General features: G+C 46.2%; 1 protein-coding gene across 3 annotated transcripts; it reads right to left on the reverse strand.

The window, feature by feature from the left end:
- Positions 1-6,008: 6,008 nt before the first annotated feature.
- adar (adenosine deaminase RNA specific) lies at positions 6,009-18,333 on the reverse strand. Of its 3 annotated transcripts, none has more exons than XM_029130098.3 (16): positions 18,216-18,333; positions 12,917-14,649; positions 12,456-12,781; positions 12,130-12,325; positions 11,692-11,882; positions 11,393-11,528; positions 11,046-11,284; positions 10,716-10,872; positions 10,259-10,427; positions 9,954-10,047; positions 9,709-9,825; positions 9,384-9,511; positions 9,104-9,286; positions 8,858-8,970; positions 8,344-8,471; positions 6,009-8,091 (listed from the first exon to the last, which is right to left on the reverse strand). In XM_029130098.3, the coding sequence occupies exons 2-16, from the start codon at positions 14,519-14,521 to the stop codon at positions 7,767-7,769; spliced, it is 4,107 nt and encodes a 1,368-aa protein (XP_028985931.1). In that variant the 5' UTR covers positions 14,522-14,649; positions 18,216-18,333; the 3' UTR covers positions 6,009-7,766. The 3 variants fall into 3 exon arrangements, with proteins under 3 accessions (XP_028985931.1, XP_028985933.1, XP_028985932.1); XM_029130100.3 differs by having other exon boundaries at positions 12,917-14,607; positions 18,216-18,327; XM_029130099.3 differs by lacking the exon at positions 18,216-18,333 and adding an exon at positions 15,994-16,550.
- Positions 18,334-18,656: the final 323 nt, after the last annotated feature.

The following is an 18,656-nucleotide window of genomic DNA, read 5'->3' on the forward strand; positions in this document are numbered from 1 at the left end:
AACCAGTTAAACGTTTATGTAACAGAATTGAACACACCTATAAAACAAGATTATCCCTCGCTGTTATGAAACCACGATTTCGAATCGCGACGAGGGTCGTCTGGAAATCGCGCCGAATGGAAACTTCTTCCTAATTTATGATGCAATTAAATTAATACGAAGAATCCCGTGGAGAGCTTATAGTTGCGCCTATAATAAGATAGCACGCGCTAATATGTTCTAACAGACTATCTCTTTCTTTTCCTATCTACATTTATGTGTGCGCCGTGATTAATGGTGTAAGTGGACAATCAGCCTAAAAGCCAATTAAGAAAACAATTACGAGTCACACGTGTGATACGTTCTGGAGGACATTAACAGACGTTGAGTTTTTTCGGATTGCCTGACTTCGTTCCCCCCTCACTTATCAATTAGCAGTTCCACCTCTGGAGTCAGTGGAGCATAATCCTGCATAATTAGACGATTCTACCTGACTTAATGGGTTTATTATTGTGGCTTTCTGTACTTCATGCGGCCCTTTAATCGGATGAGTGCAGACGTGGAATTGTTGCAGAGCGGATTAGGCCGTTTCCTTACAAGAGGTCAGCCTGCGATTATGCATCCTGACAGACATCAGTGGAATGTATTCAACAGCAGCTGGACGTCCACACCCTCCGCACACAGCGGGCGTGGACGCAGGACCGACCGTGGAACAGAGAGCAGCCCCTCCGCCCTGTTTGTCGCTCGACTGAAGGTGCCTCATTGTGTCTCGTTCTCCAAAGGCACGGCGTGCGTCGGCCTGAATCAGAGCTCGACGCCGACCCCTTCATGCGTCCGCTGCTCGTTAGAGCCGAGTCAGCACAGTGATGTGTGCCTTCTGCCCCGGGCCGAGTCGTGATGGCTTAGTGACGGAGAGTGGCTGATTCAGGGAGCGGGAAATTCTTCATAAACGCCGCGGGAAAGGTCAAATGTCAAGTCATCAAAGTCAATTATTTATTTAGCCGTGGCTGAAGTTATGAACTAAGAGCTTAATATCACTGAGGCACGAGACATTTGTCGAAATTGATTTTTAGTTTTATGGGATCAGTAGCGTCTGGCAGTTTGTATTTCCAGACAGCCTCACCTGCATGACTGAGAATCTTCTCCAGAACGGGCACCGATCACGTTCTCAGCCGTACGATTTGTCGGAATCACCTGCAGATCGGATCGACGCAGACCATCGTTCTCACAAACAGACAAAGGAAATGTACTGATATTTTATGAAAACGCCAACAAGGCAGTTTCTGATCTGAGCGGAATGTTCAGCAGGAGATGACTCACTTAAAGTAATCATAATGATCCGATTTACCGACCCGCCGACTTTAAATAGTGACTAAACATATATCCCTGTGTTACACAGGAAAAGCTTTGTTGACAAAAAAATCACAAACGTGTGTGAGAGTTTTTATTTATCTGACCTGCTCAGCTGAAGCAGTCACATCACTTACGTTGTTTATCCACTCAAATAAAAACACGTCGACAGTCCACAGGAATCATGGGCCAAGCTGTAACTGTGAGGCTGCAGAAGCAAACACAAATACAACACAATGAAGCACAATAGATGAAAGGAGCAGTGCCACGGGTGACATCAGGACCAGTGGAAGGTCGCTGCAGGTCTGTCACAAAGCAGCAGAGGCCAGGAAGAAGCAGAGAACCGGAGAAAAAGCACCGCTCATTCACAACAGCGGCGATGGAAAAACACAGCGAGAGCACGAGGAGCAGCAGCACAGACAGAATCAGAGTCTTTGAATGAAAGCTGCGTCACGAGTCACGTGTGGTGGAAGAAACTGAACCAGAAGATGAAGTAAAGGACGAAGAGGAATAATGAAGAGGGACGAGCTGCTGTGTAACACTGTAGGACTCAGACGAGCTCCGTCACTCGCTCCCATCGCGTCAGGTCACACGAACGCTCGACCCCACGACGAGTGTACGGATTCCACAACACGGGTGGGAAACAATGAGACGGAGAGGAAACGGGAGACTGAGGATGAGGAGGCTCTCAGTGGAGGAGAGGTCTGATTAGACTGTGAGCGAGAGGACGGTAGACCACCACACACACGCACGCATGCGCACATGAACACACACACGCACGCACGCACGCACGCACGCACGCATGCACACACACACACACGCACGCACGCACGCACGCACGCACGCACGCACGCACGCACGCACGCACGCACGCACACACGCACACACACACACACACACACACACATGTGCATGTGCACATGAACACACACACACACACACATTATTATATTTTTATATATTTCTTATATTTGTATGTATTTTGCATAACATCATATTCTCTGCACTGATTCTGAGTTTTGTGTGTCTCAAACGCCGCTGCTGCTGAACTACAAGGCTCCAGCGAAGCACAGGAAGCGGCGTGTGCTCCGAGCACCTGTTGTTGGCTCGGTCTGTGGTCAGTGTCAGAAGTGATGAGTAAGTGTGCTGCACAGCTGCACGGCTCCTCCACAGGCCGATGGGCCGGCTCCACTGTATCCGACACGCTCTAATCGTTGCCCTAACGCCGGCTCCATTGTGTCCTAATGGCTCAGATTGCATTAAAGGGCCTGGAAGCTGTGCGGGTTCACCACAGCCTAAAACTGATGGATCTGTGCGCATCGGCGGCACTTTGGTCAGACTGCCTGAGAGAGTCTAATCAAATCCAAAGAACGGGAAACTACAGGGGGTAGAAGACACCGAGGAGGCGGCGTGTGTGTGTGTTTGTGTGTCCGTCAGTCCTTTCATTAGAGGGTACAGTTGCTCTGCGCTGCTGAAATGGGAGGTTCACACACACACACATGCATGCACGCACACACGCACACGCACGCGCGCACACACGCACACACGCACATGCACGCACACACACACACACACACACACACACACACACACACACATGCATGCACGCACGCACGCACACGCGCACACACACGTCACCAGCGCTGCTTTATTAGCCCCGATGCCTGTCATAAACTCAACACAAGCAGACTCTTTGCGTCCCATCAGGTTCATCACACGGCGTGTGCAACCGGGTACGTTTGTAGCTAAAGTGTGTGCAGCTGCCGTGTCACTAACATTTGCGGAGTGTTTGAAGAGTTTGCAGCAGTTTCCCAGCGTCAGCATCGCGCGGACACCAGCTCAGCGGACGGATTTCCACTTCCACTCGCTTTTCCTGTCTCCGCTCCCCGTCCGGGGCTTGGTTCTGGGGCCTGACGGGCCTTTGTTGTCGGCCGGTCAGTGATTCTCGTCCCGAGGCCGCGCTGTCAGGCTCAACTTACAGTGAGACGCAGCAGCTCCCGTGCGCTCGGGCAGTAGCCGCGTCCAGTCAGCGCTCGTCGCGTGTCCCGCCTGAGCGGGTGATTAATAGCTTTCTGTCGCGGCCTGCTTTCGGCCCGGCTGTGGCAGGTCCAGACACGGCGGTTGTCACTCCGATGCTCAGGTGACGCCGCGGCCCGTGTTCAGCATCGCTGTGTGAGACCTGCCTCTTCCTCCTCCTCCTCCTCTTCCTCGCTGGGTTCCTTCCGTGTTGTTCTGCTGCTTCTCCACCGCGGGGGGTCCGACTCGATAGCCATTTGATTCCGAGTCATTATTGTTGTCATTACGCTCGCTGTTTTGCTTCAGTCACTCAGTCGTGAAGGTTCTGCGGACCCAGTCTCATTAAAGAGGAAACAGACGCTGTGGCAGCGCACAACAGGACCCACAACAATCTTGTACAGCTGTACAAATGTCATCCTGCCGGTTTTGGCACCGTTTAAATGTGACTGCTCTCTTTTTTATTTTCATTATTTTAACGCCTGCTCTATGAGATTATCACTGACTCAACACACGTTTCCTCTTTTTTACCCTTTAGGATCAGGTCCTCCTTTCTGATTCTGGCCTTTATTGTAGATTCAATAGTGAATTAATCAAACAGGAGGGAGATGACAGCACTGATGGTGATAAGTGTTGTAATGGATGAGACACAACAATGTGACACGTTTATGGGATGAGCTGCGCGTCGGAAGAGGCTCTGTTGAATTTAGGCCACTTTCAGTCTCAGGACGGCCATATTTCACGCTCTGTGTCTGCCTCGACTGAAGCGCCGGCCTGGTGCAGCTGCCCCGATACAAATATTTAGGGAGTTCAAGAGGGAGCTACGGTTTCAAAGTGTCATCGGGGCGGTGAAGCTATGCAGGGCCGGCGTTTGCATGCGTCTGCGCTGACACCAATCTCAGCTGCAGTGGGTCAGAGATGCCGCTGCTGGTCAGGGGTGAATCCCAACATACTTCACGGCTCAAACCGGCCTTGACTTGACCTTGAGCGCAGATTGTTTGCCAGAAGTAAGCTAAGAAATCCTCTGTGCGTCTTTAATCTTTAATGATATGAAGCTGTACGGCGCTTTGGATGAAAGAGCCGGCTGAACGGAGACCGCTCCGCAGGTATTGAATCTAAATCTAAACTGTGATCTGCTTCTGCTGGTACGACATTAAAAGCCACAGGATTACTGAAGTTATTACATTCTCTTCTAAGGGGATCTGGTGAAAGGTAATCCTTCCAAATGTAAAATTTAAATGTCAGCCTGTTGGTGGCACCTAGGGACAAACCGAGGAACAGCTAAAGGCGTCATCATCTAAATTTCATGGCAATGAAAAGTATCAAAATGCCCAAAATGTAGTTGTGGAGCGCCGGAATCCACCCAGAACACTCTCCAAACTACTGCTACAACTAAAACACACTGGCCTTTTCCACGCCATCATGTGCTGTGATGTGAGCTCCATCCGTCCTGTTACACCTTAGAAGACCGTTCGTTTCTAAATCATCCTCTCCTCCACTCAGCCTGCATCTATGTATTCCCTCCTTCCCTCCTCTCATTTATTTCCATTGGAGAGCATCGATTGGCTTGTTTAAGCCGTTCGGTCTGCACTAATATTTCACTCCACGAAGCGCCGTCCGCCTCATCCATCCTTCCCTCCAGCGTGCTTTGCTCCTCTCCCTCTATCATTAGTCGCCCCCTCCCACCACAAAGCCGGCCTGATGGGCCCAGATGCTGACTGAAGAGCACCCCATTACTTGGACAACACGCACCTAGAAGTGATAGAAATGCAGCCGAGAGCTACAGTCGATGGGCACGTGGCTGTTTTGTTCACTCCTCTAATCAAACAGACTATCGAGAGGCGGATCAACAGTAAAAGTGTTTATGAGGCGCTGCGCTGATTGGCTGGCACGAAGGCTGCCATTGTTCTGTCCCCTGGCAAGTACAAATGAACCGAACCGAGGACTGCGGTACAGAACCACATACACAGAAATAAACACTGATCTGAACCTGTTTCCAGTTACATCCTACTTCCTACAGGCTCTGCTGGACATTCAATAGCCGCATGTTGTTCCGCATTTGATTAGATGTTAAACTGTAAGTAAATATATAGTATTTAGTACAGTATACCTATGAGACTTAACCAAATGAGCAATGTTTTGCTTGTTAGATTATAATTATGGTAGATTTAGTCAAGTGTATAACTAAATACCTTCACCTTACCCGATCAGCACACAGAATATAAAAGTACAACTTTTATACAAAGCTTTGCAAACCAAACAAGGACTAGATGAATGAGGACCAAAGCATAAGCCTTTAAAGCCCATCAGCTGTTATTATAGCCGTAACCACAGTCACCCTGCATATGGAGCCCAGCGGGGCTCATCTCATGCAGCCTTATTCCAGGTGCACGCACAGGAGAGCCGCCGTCTCTAAGGTGTGCACATGCTTCCATCTGCTGATGCTTCTCAGCATTGCACTGCTCTGCAGCAGCTCACAGGCGAGCTGAACTCAAACCCCGCACTGAGGAAACCCTGCTGTGAGGACGCAAACCTTCAGCCAACTGATCTGGATGCAGGTCAATTCTGGGAGATATCAAAGAGTAATCTGAACCATGACTAAAGAACCAGACAAAATACCATGCTCCTGTAAAAGGCAGTCACAAACTCACTACGCTGAAAAGTAGTAACATTTTTTTTCAAATGTTCCAAACTTTATTGGTAAAAAAAAAAAAAAGAAAACCAGCATGTTTCTCTGAAATTTTCATTAAAACAGGAAAAGATTTTATAAAAGAAAATGCAGATGATTTTAAAATATATACATTAACCACTTTTATACTATATTCATACAGTTAGGTACAAGAGTCTGAGTCCAGTAACACAAGATGTACATGTTATACAATATAAAACAAAAATATGTTTTAAAGCTTCTTGTTCATATACATTTATAAACATCAAAGGCCCGACGGAGCACGGAGAGCCGATCCCGCTCTGCCATCACTTTCCTTCTAAAACCAGGAATGACTCATTTGACGGTAAAATGCCGTCTCTGCACAGCAAAGCTAAACCAAGTCCCGCTTCTCTTCCAAACCACACATCACACATCTGCAAAATTCCATGACATTCCTGACAGAAGGCTTGGATAATCCAATTTTAAATTCCACGAAAACTGTTAGTGTAGTGGTTAATGAAAAACAGAGCAAATACAGAGGAATCTTATTTTTCTGTAAATATTATTTTTTAACTAACTATGGTATTAAAAAAATATCAATTTTTTTTTCAATAATAAATTATTGTGTTAGTTTAAAATATATTTTCTGGAACTGGACTCAGGCCTTTGAACCTCACTGTACATTTGGGTGTTCATGTATTTGTATACACCTGATGTATGTATTGCATTATTCATCTACATATAACCAGGAGAAAACAGGAACAGAAAAACACTCTCTAAACAACACAACTCACCTCTTGGTCGTTTCATATCAAGTTGTAAACAAACAAAAAAAAGGAAACACATGTGCAGACGGGCTGCAGGCAGGACAGTAGCGAGTTTCTGAAACACTTCAGGAAAAGAAAGCAATCAAAGAAATGTTTGTATTTCCTGACATCAGACAAAGTATATAAAGGCAGAGGGAAATTATGGGGCTGATCAAGAAGGTGATCTATGCTGTACAAATGAAAACCATGGCAACAACCATGTGGATGGATGGTCAATGAGTGTGTGCACTTCATCAGTTCATAGGAGTTAAAGCCTCATGTTGGAAGCGAGAGTTGGCATTGACGTTCATCTGTACAGTAAAAGCTTTGTGCACCGAGAGCTGGGAAAGTACTGAGCAAAGTGTACAGTAATAAAAAGCAGACACAGAAGGGGTTCTGCTGCTTCTGCTAACATTTGCAGGATATGGAAGATGGAGAACTGACATGGACTGAAACCAAAACTATACGCACTAGCTTCAATCACAACCGCTGCTACGACGGAGGCTGTGGTGGGATGAATGACTACGGGTAGAACTCAACCAACCAGAGGTCCAGCAGGTGAAAACCACAATTGCATTTGTCAAACATGCAGCAAATAACCATGTTTCCCAGTGCAACATAACAACACTACACTATGAGGAAAACTAACCTATGAATGATGTTGACAAAGTTCTCATTCTGCAAGTTAACATAACTCAGCTTTTGCCAGTTTGCTTTTCACTAATTGCGTTTTTTCTATGTAGTGTTTGCTTTCTCTTGTACCCCCCCCTCCATCCTTCAGGCAACTCCTCTGTCTGTTATGTCTCCTTCTATCACTCTTCCTCTTCAGCCGTTAACCATGCTCCACCAGAAGACACAGTTCTGGCCACTGGCTGCACATTTCACACTGTTCTGACTTCATGTTGACCTTTCTGATCTGCCGATGCCTTGTGCTTCATTTACCCAGTTAGTAAAGCACCCTGCCTCCTCTACACCTCGTCCTGTTTGTACTCCATCTCATCGCCATTTCTATTGCTGCCGTATCCCATGAAGGCATTTGCTCCATTGCTCGCAGTTCCTTCTCCTGCCTCAAAGCTCTTCTCCTCCAGTGGTTTACCAATCCAGGCGCCATAGCCCTGGTTGCTGAGGGCCTGGAAGAAGTGCCTCCTAGCTAGTTGGAAGGTCATGGCTGACATTTTAGCCTGGGCATAGGATGGTAGGGAGAGGAGCTCAGTGCGACCGCACCGCTGACACAGAGCGCGGAACAGGCAGAACAAGTTGGACTTGGACACACGAGAAACGCCCAGTTTGTTCCTAGAGGGAAAAAGATATTAAAGGGTTCATAGGTTGGCAGTTATACATTATAATTTTTCTATTGTTCTATAATTGACATCACTTTCTACTATTAACAGTTTTAGGTGGTGCAGATGCTCAAAGCATTTGACAGTCAGCTAAAAGACAACATTAAAACACATTTTCACAAAAGGTAAACAAGTGACTTAAATTTCAGATGTGCTGTCACTAATGCAATGAGTAAAACAAGAACCACACTACATATATACATACCCATCAAGTTTGCCGTTGGTCCCGTCCAGCACCTCTACACAGTACTGGTCAGGAAAACTCCAGTTCACGCTGGACTCCTTGGTCTTGCCCGTATGACGTGTGGAGTCGTACACGCTCACCCTGCCCACCTACAGACAGAGCAGGACGCGCGGGAGAAGGGAGGTGATGAAGGAAACACTTTTCATCTGTCCAATTTAGCTCTTCAGTTTCAAACACACTGTCAATTCATGTGTGACTGGTGAGGGGGGCATGATGTTTAGGGAGTGTCAGAAGTGGCAGATGTGTAAGTGATGTATAAATGAGGTGTGTTGAATTGTGCCAGCTACTGCATTTCTCAGCTACATGACTTATGGTGTGATAGCAATGTACCCACTTCCAACTAAATGATGGACAAGCCCATTTTAGGGATGATGAGCCATGACAAAACTGCTGTGCGGGCACAAATTGAAATGCTTGCTCGAGGATAACCTCATATTGCCAACTACTGTCCACATATGGCACAGCCAACCCTTACCTCTGGGTGGTTTAGTGTGAAGGGAGACGGAAGGCTCTGGGTGAAAGTGTCACCGTCTTTGGCCAATCGGCAGCATACAGCACGTGTGAGGTGACCGTGGCTGTAGAGGTATCCTAACGCAGCAAAACACAGGTGGTAAAAATCACATTTGGGCCGAGTAGCAATGTAAACTGTGACTGTTTCAATTACACACACACTATAACTTGTCAGACTTTAACAACAGTGACAAGGTAACAGCAGGTTTACCAAGAGTGATTGACTTCAGGTAGATGGGATGTAAAAAGTGGGTCAGCAATGCCCCCTGCAGGCCCAGGACGTTCCACCGCAGGATCTTATCACTGCAGCTCATGGTTCTCAGCCTCTCGCCGTGTTGGATACCGTCCCAGGTGGGCACGATGGCACTCGACTCCACTGGAATGGTGCCCTCGCCTGGTGGATTTAACGGCGCATACGCATAAGATCAAGATGAGGAATCAAGCGCCTGGCATGGCAAAGAGGCAGAGCGCCATTTGCAACATTCACCCACCGTTCTCCACTTTGGTGCGAAGCTTGCCCTGTTTAGCATTCTCAAACAGAGGCTGGTGCCCCTCGCCTTCGTCCCCCGCCTCACTGCAGGACTTATCGAACAGAGCCCCATCCCCGCAAGGCGCCGTGCTATGGACAAGGTAACAGAAGAAGAGACAGGAGATATTGATACAGCCAAACAGCCTGGTCTCTGGTTTAAAACCAGAGAAACACTGATACAAACATTAAACATTGATGTACAGTATTTGACTAATGGGCAGAATGAGAGAAAGATGAGAATGTGGAGGGCGGTAAACAAAGACATGGTAAACATTCGATAGCCCCACCTGATATAAAGGTGAAAGGTGATGTCAGGTTTAAGCCGCAGTTTGTTTTCCTCCGCTGGCTCAAATATACTATCGTCTGCACCGTCATAGTGTTTAAAGAGCTCACTGTACAGAAATCTGAGGAAGGAGGAGACGTTGATTTCAGCTTATAAATAATATGCTGTGGACTGGTTCTGGGAAGGAAGAACGCTGAATATTTTTAGAAGCTGGAGAGAAATATTAATAAAAGTGAAAACTATTTCTACCGAACAAATCCCCGTCTGGAGATGATTTCAGCGTGGCAGTCGTTCACCGTTTCCCCTTTAAGACTCAGCTCCTCCCCTTTAACGCAGCGATTTCCTGACAGAAAAAAAAAGACACATTCAATGTCAGACAGCACGATGCAACGGTTCGGGTTCTGCAGTGACCTAGTTCTGGCTTAGATTTCTGACAGGGCACAAGTCTGAGCATAGAAATCTAAACACCATGGCCAAAGTGCAGTGACAGCTCCTTTTGTATGATTCTTTTTCTGCCCCGTTTATAGGTTGTATGTTTATGCTACTATAAATACCAGTTCCCAGGCTAACGACAGTTCCCAGGCCTTCCCCCTTCCTCATGATGATGGTCGCCAGAATCTTGCGTCCCAGAAGGCTGTGCTGGATACGTGTCGTGAGGGCGTTGAAGCGCTGGTGACTCAACATCGCTATCTGGTCATGCAAAGTACTCCCACTCACTGGAAGCTAAACGTACACAGAACAAGACAACATAGGAAATGTACCAACCATGATGAACCTGCAAATAACTATCATGGGGAAATTATTGCAATTCATTTTTGCTCAGTGCAGTGTTAGTAGCAGATACAGATTGTTTACTAGATGAGTTGAAGCTCAGCATTAGAGCTCAGGTAACTATGGTAAACAAAACCTAAAATTATCTCAGTTTCTCTACTTTTATAATGAACTGCATCATTAACAACGTTGAGCCAGAAAAAGGCGCATTTTATTAAATATTCATATGGAAGTTGGTACCTCAGCTGGGATGAGCTCCCCAGTGCGCGCTGCCTTCTCCGCTTCTCCAATCAGAACCCGTAGAGCAGCGTCTGCGGCTTCCTGTTTTCCCTGTTTCTTATTGGATGCGCAGACCGGAGGGAACCACCGGCCACCCAGTTTCGCTTGGTAGGTGAACCTAAAATGAGAAAGTGTGCAAACAGGAAAAAATTAGAGGTTTCTCTCACTTTAGAACCTCGAGATGCAATGGAAAAGTTAGGTTAAACATTATGAAGAGGTCAACAGGGTGTTTTTATACAGTGCGAATGTGTTAAACATGTGCTGATGTACCTTTATGCAGCTAGTACATACTTAGGTTCATGTGGGGGCCCAGATTGGCCCACAAGGCGGATCTCGGCAGCAAAGCCCCGAGCTCTAGCATACTCCAGAAGACCTGAAACAGCGTTGTTGTTCAGGTGGTTGATGAGGTCGCCGACCCCTGCCTCGTGTGCCGCTCGCAATTCATCAGCAGTCAGAGGAGGCAATGATGGGCATGCAATCCCAGACGCACTGCCTTCACATTCACCAGGGAAGCCCAGGGGCAACTGAGGCTGGAAGACAGACAGTGAACAGAGTGAGCAGACTCGTTACTTGCGAGAAGAATTGCACTTTTTCTGGGCATATCAACCATGAACACCTAATAATTCTGTGCTTCTCACCTTGTTGAGCTGCAGTCTCCCATCAGCCATTAATTCCTTCACAGCCTCCTCTGCTGCCAGCTGGCGGGCTGCCTTCTTGCTTGGAGCTGAGGCCTCTGCAAACAAGTTTTCTCCAACCTTCACTCTGTACATGAACCTGAACACCGAAGGAAGCAAGGAAAGAATGGAATTATTATAAGAAGTGGATGGATGAAAATGACAGTTGACCAGTTGCAACTACCACAGAAATATGGAATATTCAGTGTGAGGAAGGAAACGTCTAAAGGCACTGATTCAGAGGAAGGTGGAAGAGGCGGTACCGTGGGTCATGGGGTGGACCCGCCTGCCCGGTGATGATGAACTCAATGGGTTTCCCACTGCGCTGGCTGTACTCCATCAGGACAGATACTGGATTCTTCCCACCAGGCAGAGAGCGAGAGAGAGGCTGATGAGCTCCCACACCCTCTATACCCTCTGTACTACTGGATCCCCCCGTGCTTTCAACTGCCCCCTGTTAGACAGCAAGGCAGGTAAAGCATAGAGTTGATACATGTGTGACTAGGCAGCAATTAACCAATCATTGTGAGGGCATGTGTGGGCAAGTTGGATTTAATCATCTGTACGGCCCCTGAAGTCAAAGTGGTTTTATATTGATATTTTGGCTGATATCTGCTGTTTGCCCACCACTGATTAGCAGTTAACATTTTAGAACTGTGACATTTAAATAGCTTATTTTCACTTATTAAAATTCAACATACACTGTTGTCTGGAAGCAGACTCAACACTTGGCCCATGTTGGCAGAATTTTCGTTTTCGCCTGTGCTCGATCTTCCTTGCATCTCCTCAACGAGAACGCGTAAAGCGGCTGCAGCGGCGTCCTTTTTCGCAACCTTCTTACTGGAAGCCTCTGCCACTGGAAACAGCTTCCCATTGAGCATCACCTGCATACGGAACCTGGCAGGCAGGGACAATACACAGGAATACAGTGATCTGTCAGCACCTTGTTAAATGAACAGCCGGGTTCATGTGGACACTGTTTTTGCTTGATAACAGGGTCAATTTAGGAGGAGATTGGGTCACAAACCTTGGGTCGTGGGAGGGTCCCGACTGGTCGAGAAGCAGGAACTCACAGTTTTGGCCCAGATACTGTGCATACTCCATGAGGCCACTGACGGGGTTCTTCAGCCTCAGCTCCTGTAACTTGGCCCACAGGTTCTGTGGAGGAGGGGCTGCCAGTGAGACAGCAACAGTGCCCATAGTGTTGGCCTTTTCTGCTGCCCGTTTTTCAGCGTCTGTCTCCCTCCGAATGGCGTTGAGGAATTCTGGGATATCATCCGTGGCCCATTGCCTTTCATTGGAGTCTTTGTCTTGAGATAAGGTGAATGTGGAAGGGTGAAGAGAGGAAAGAGACTGAAGAAAACATAAAAACATTGTTATACTTTGAATCTTGAGTTGTAAATCTTTATTACCTTTTTTATGATTATGTCTTTGTTTCCACATAAGTTTTTTTTTTAATTTTATTAAAATATTCGCATGAAAACCTACTGTTTCACTGTGACTTTGCTCCATCAGTGGTGGCAGTGGCTCGAGGCCTGGTATTGGTGGGAGTGCCGATGGCAAAAAGTTGGACTCTCCTTCCGTTTCCTCTTTCCACACTGCCTGCTCCATCTTACCTCCATCAACTGGAGCACTCTTTGCAGCTTTGAGGCTCCTCTCCATCTTCTGTCTGCAGTGGGTGGACAGCTCCCAGGTGGGAGGGCTGACTTCATCATTCCTATTGACGTCTCCATGCTTCTCCAGGGCATAAAGGGTGGGATTTACCTGCTTGGCATTCCGAAGACCCACATTTTTGGCTATGGTAAGTGCACTTGCCTCCTCTGCATTAAGGAGGTACTGCAGGATGAGCTCTTTCTGTTCTCCCATTGTAGGAAGCTCAAGTTCCTGATTAGAGGAGCTGGTCGTGCTCTGATGTCCTAAGCCTTTTTGTTGACCTTTTGCTGGTGACTGTAATTCCTCAGAATCAGATTCAGACTCTAAAGAAGAAGAGTAAAAAGAACTAGCTTCTAAGTCAGACTCCTCTTCATTCCCTGGTCCTATGCTGTCTGATGTTTCTACTGTTAGATCAACCTTAGCTTGAGGTTTTTTTGGGGAATCTAGGTGGACATACAGTTGGGATGGTGGACTTTCCAAACAGTACTGATCTTCCTTACTTGTGACCGAGTCTCTGTAAAGGGTCCACTCTGGGGGGGTGAGTCCTTGCTTGGAGGCTTTCTGTAATTGCTCCAGAGAGTAGAGGGCCTTGTTAACTATCTTTTTAGGCAGATGCAGCTTTCTGGCTAACACTTTGGCAGAGATGCTTTCACTTTTCTTCAAAGAACCCAAAGCTCTGTATACTGTGTCTTGGATGTCTGGAGTGAGAGTGATATTAATTTTATTAAAATTTGAATTTGCAGAGCTGCCGGACAGAGAGTATCTGCCAAACTGCTCTCTTCGGTTCGGATTGTCCCTATGAATAGACAAATTACTAAAACTGTCACAAACAGACTCAGTTTGGACACACCATTGTCTGTTTGAGTACTGGTTGTGAGGTTGACCTTGAAACTGGTTTTGATTAGGGAATTGTGGGCCTGGAGGACCCCATAAACATCTCGCAAAACCCTTGTCTTGATTATATCTACCTCTACTCCTTGGGCTTCTACTAGAACTCTGATATCTACTGTACCTTACTGAGGATTGGTGTGTAAACGTAGGTGGCTGGTCAGGTACCACTCCCTCTACTTGTGGGCTAGTTCTGAAATCAGGAGCCTCGGGCCTCTGCCCTCTAAGGAACTCTACCTGTTGGTACTGAAATGAATTAGGACCAGGGCTAGGACTATAATTCTGAATATGTGAGCAGTCAGGTTTAGGGCCTAATTTATTGTGGCTTGGTATTGGTGGAGCAGAGGCGATGAGAGGTGGGGTAGGAGGTTGTTTGGGCACTACCGCAGGGCTGGGACTGCCATAGTAACCAGAATATGGGATCTGCTGTGGGCCAGTCCTGGGAAAGAACAAGGGTTGTTCAGGTCTGTAGTAATTCTGTTTGTCTTGGAGGCGGGGCGGTGTATGCCGATGGTAGTGTTCGTTGTATGGCCCTCCTCTACCTCTGCTCATATCGCAGGGGATGAGGGTCAAGGGCTGGTGCAGCTGGCTGTGCAGCTTCTATATCAATGTCCTTCTTCCAGCACACACAGCAGACCCTGACAGACAGTCAGAGCAAACCAGTTATTCACTGGGAGCACCTGGAGTACAAACAAATGACAATCTTATTAGAATATTTTTTTATATTTTTATAAGTAAATAACAATAAAATAACAATAAAAAAGAAAGAAGAAAAACAGACTGCAGAGTAATATAACATCCAACCTGTTAAGTATCATTGAACAAGTCATTGAATCTCTACCAAGCAGATAACTTTATTAATGTCATCCTATCCTACACCTCTGGCCTCCTGTCGTTAAAAGTGGGCAATGAAGTGTCTGCATTGTGAGAAGCATAAAATTACTCAGAGCCTCAACAATTGCAACACTACTGTGTACATCTTGAGACTGTACAGTATCTAGTCTGCAAGGATACTGCAGTGTGACATGCTGTCTCTCCCAGTCACGCTGAAACTTAATCTCAGGGTAAAAGGATGGTGATTAATAATTCAGATGCTCTTGTGACCATTCTATTTTATTTCTGGCCTTACAAATTATTGCTGGATCGGGATCCGTAACAGGGGTGAAAGTGAAACACTGATGCAGGTAAATGGAACAACTCCAAGGACACAAAAACATGAAGGACAGTTATACAGTGTAGAACAAAAGCTATGTATCTGCTATCTGGCAGTTCCAGCTATTGTGATATGGCTGTAACGTTTTCCAGAGCTAAGTCCATTTGGTCATGCCATAACACAAGAAGACACAACCCAAACACCCATCAAGAGGAAATGTTGATTGTGCAAACTAGCACAGAATTTCAATATCCTTCTCTGGTACAACAAACATTGATTCAGCCTCGAGTATCATATCTGACAACACTCAATAATGTATATATCAGTGAGGCTGACAACAAGAAGACACCTAATATTGAGTCAGGTTTCATCCCCTCTGGCCCAGTCAGCGTCACTGGTCTGTCGCTCAGAGCTGAGCAGGGCTGAGCCCGGCCACATTATTAGAGAACAGCCTAGTGTTGGTTCATCAGAGTAATAGGGCCCGACAAGGCTCTGAGCCCAGGGGCCAAATGGGGCTGGAACTGACTCATCTTGACCCTGATGCAAGTTAACAGTTGACAGCCAAAATAACAAGTCTCTTTTTTTAAGTGTCCACTGTCATGTGTTAGTCTCTGTTTCGAGCCTGGGCACAGGCACAGCCGCGACCAGACATTTGACATCTGATGAATCAACTGTTTTGCACGTGTGATGCTGTCGTGTCAGGAAAAAGCGAAATAGCTGCAAGTGTGACCGTCAAAGTGACCCCGTGCTCCGGCTGAGTGTCCTTCACGTGCCCTGCCTGCTTAGTTCTGAACCCACGTAGATCCACGTCCACTACCTACACATGCAATCAGCGCATTCACCGGTAGCATAGGGCTTTGATGGATCTCACCTGCAGCAGTCCAAAAAAAGGTAGCAAAAAGTGTGATTATTGATCCTGTTGTAGTTTTCTCGTGCTCAGGTGAGCTCGCAAAAATTCAATAAGAGCAGCACGAGAGACGTGAATCATATATTAAGCAGATCATCAGCTCTAGATTAGAAGCGTCTACTTTGTTAAAGCGCGTGGTTTCTTGGGTCTTGCTACGTTTGAGCGCGGTCGTCTCCAGAGCTTCTACTAACGTTACAGACCATGCTCGCTTATAAACGCGCCGCTGTTGCACAGTATTGCCTTATTTAATGCAAAGGTGTTAACGCTGCGTAAGAAAGCAAAGCGAAACAGAGGCCAAGCAACCAGTTAAGTTTCCGTATCATTTCTGGGGAAGGATAAGTTTCCATTTTGAGTCACGTGACCCGCGGAGACGAATCGAGGCCAGGCGTGAGAGGGGCTACAACGCATGTGGGCAGGCGTACAGTAAACGCCATGAGAATAACAGGAATAATTAAAGTATAGCTCGTCTACAGCTGAAGATTAACGCCTATGTTTCGACAAGGTCCAACGTCATCAGTGAGATTAGTGGGCAGCTGCAAGGGCACAGCGGCACAGGAGACACATGCTCAGATCAGATTCACACATTAAAAATACAAAGGAGGGGGTAAAAAGATGGAGACTGGCGGTAACGTAATAGTTTGGGGGACACAAATACCACAGCAAAACGCAGAGCTCCTGTGACAGGATGGAAGGAGTACTACAGCGTGAAGGTCGCTACTAAGCACGAGTAACACAGCCACATGTGCCTGCTGCTGCTCCTCCAGGAACACGTTTTGTTTAGCGTGTAACCCAGATCACACATTGGGAAAGCTGACATGTTGCATAAAGGTATTTTATTATTCCACGATGCATAATGGACTGTTACAGTGTTCATATAAACACGTAACGACGTTCATTATCCAAGAGAAAGAGTCATTCTGCGTAAGGGGTTGTTTTGCTTCTGGTTTCTATAAATTCATGTGCTGAGTCCTTTCCCTGTACTACGTGGGCACTTGCTCTGCAACGGAGGCATTTCCAACACTTAATCTCTATCAGTTCTCGTGTCACCGCTGAGCTAATCAACTTACCAATTGTACTCATACTCTTAACATGGACAGGGTTACGCTCAACGCGGATGAGGATTGTTGGCAACGCTGTCTTCATTTTATGTGGTACAGTGTGTGACCGTATAAATTCACATGCCTAACGTATGCTATTTTAACAGCTGCATCATGTGGCTCGACGTGTCTTTAATCGATTGACCAGGACTGGCTATGCTAACACGATAGCTCAGCTTACGTCGCTAAAATTGTCTCATCTCAGAAAATTGTATCACAAAAGTCGACACTATTTATATAGACATTGGTTATTAACCACTACTCATGTCGTTTAAAACATTCCCTACACGTTATCAATAAAGTTACAAATAAAAAAAAAGAAACCACGCCGTTTTCAGGCCTGCGTCGGTCTGTTGAAGCACACAAGAACTATTCAGTACCAGTGCTTCATCGTTAGAACCCCAGATGAATCGGAACAGGCTCTAAAAGCACCTTTTGTGATCACAAACAGGACAGTAAAACAAACAACAGCTGTGTGTTGTAACAACACGATGATAACAACTTCCACCTCTTTATGTTTCAAATCAGATTCCCATTTCAATGAAGTAAAGTTGTTTGCGATGCTTTTAGTTAAATGTCTTTGCCAGTCTAATATAAATTAACCACGCTACACTACAGCGAGTGTAACAATATCTCGAATACATACAATACATATAAAATTGTGTTGTTACACATAACATTGTAATACATATAAGTCTGAAAAAATCACAACACTCAAACAAAACTCTTTACTGTTAGCTTAGGATCCTGAATGGCGAAAACTTCAATCAGTAAGCACACTTCGTACAACAGCATAGAGCTAAAGTTGTATGTTCTGTTGTGTCACCGTGTCGTGGCTGAAGAAGTCCGATTCTAACCTTTTAAAAGTGTTACTACAAAGCCACACACAGGGCAACGTGTAAAGGTAGCAGCAGCCAAATGAGCATCGCTCCCCTAGCTAACGTTAGCTTCCCTGTTAGTACCGCACTGGCACTGCACCATTTCGGTCACCTGCAGCACGGCTGCTGTTCTGTCGACTAACGCACAACGCTTCAATATTGCCTCAACCAAACCACAACAAATTACTTAAGAACAGTTAGTGGCACTCACCTGTTAGCTTAACTGGCAGCGTTTGGCTGCTATGAGCTCCTGTGGCGGAGTAGTGTGTTAACGCAGCGACAGAAACAAAGAACTGGTGCACGAAGAAGTGACGCCATCGGAATGCGACACAACAACAACTACCGGTCGCATTTGAGTGACGTAGACACGTAGACACAGGTTTGAATGTTTTTTTGCGGCGACGTTCACGTTCTGCAGGCGTGAAGATAATACCAACCCAGGGCTGAATGCGTTGAGTCTAGTGAATTTTACAAAAATTGCTAAAAATCACAATCAAACATGTTTTTGAAAAGTAATAGTTTTTATCAAACGAATAAAATATTTTTAAAATGATTTTTGTAGATGTAACAGTTAAGTGTCTGAAGTGTTTTATGAGTGGTATGTGTTTTTGTGTACCTTGACCTAAAAATCAGGGTACTTCTACAATAGTCA

Source organism: Betta splendens, chromosome 16, assembly GCF_900634795.4.
Source record: "Betta splendens chromosome 16, fBetSpl5.4, whole genome shotgun sequence".
Lineage (NCBI taxonomy): Eukaryota > Metazoa > Chordata > Actinopteri > Anabantiformes > Osphronemidae > Betta > Betta splendens.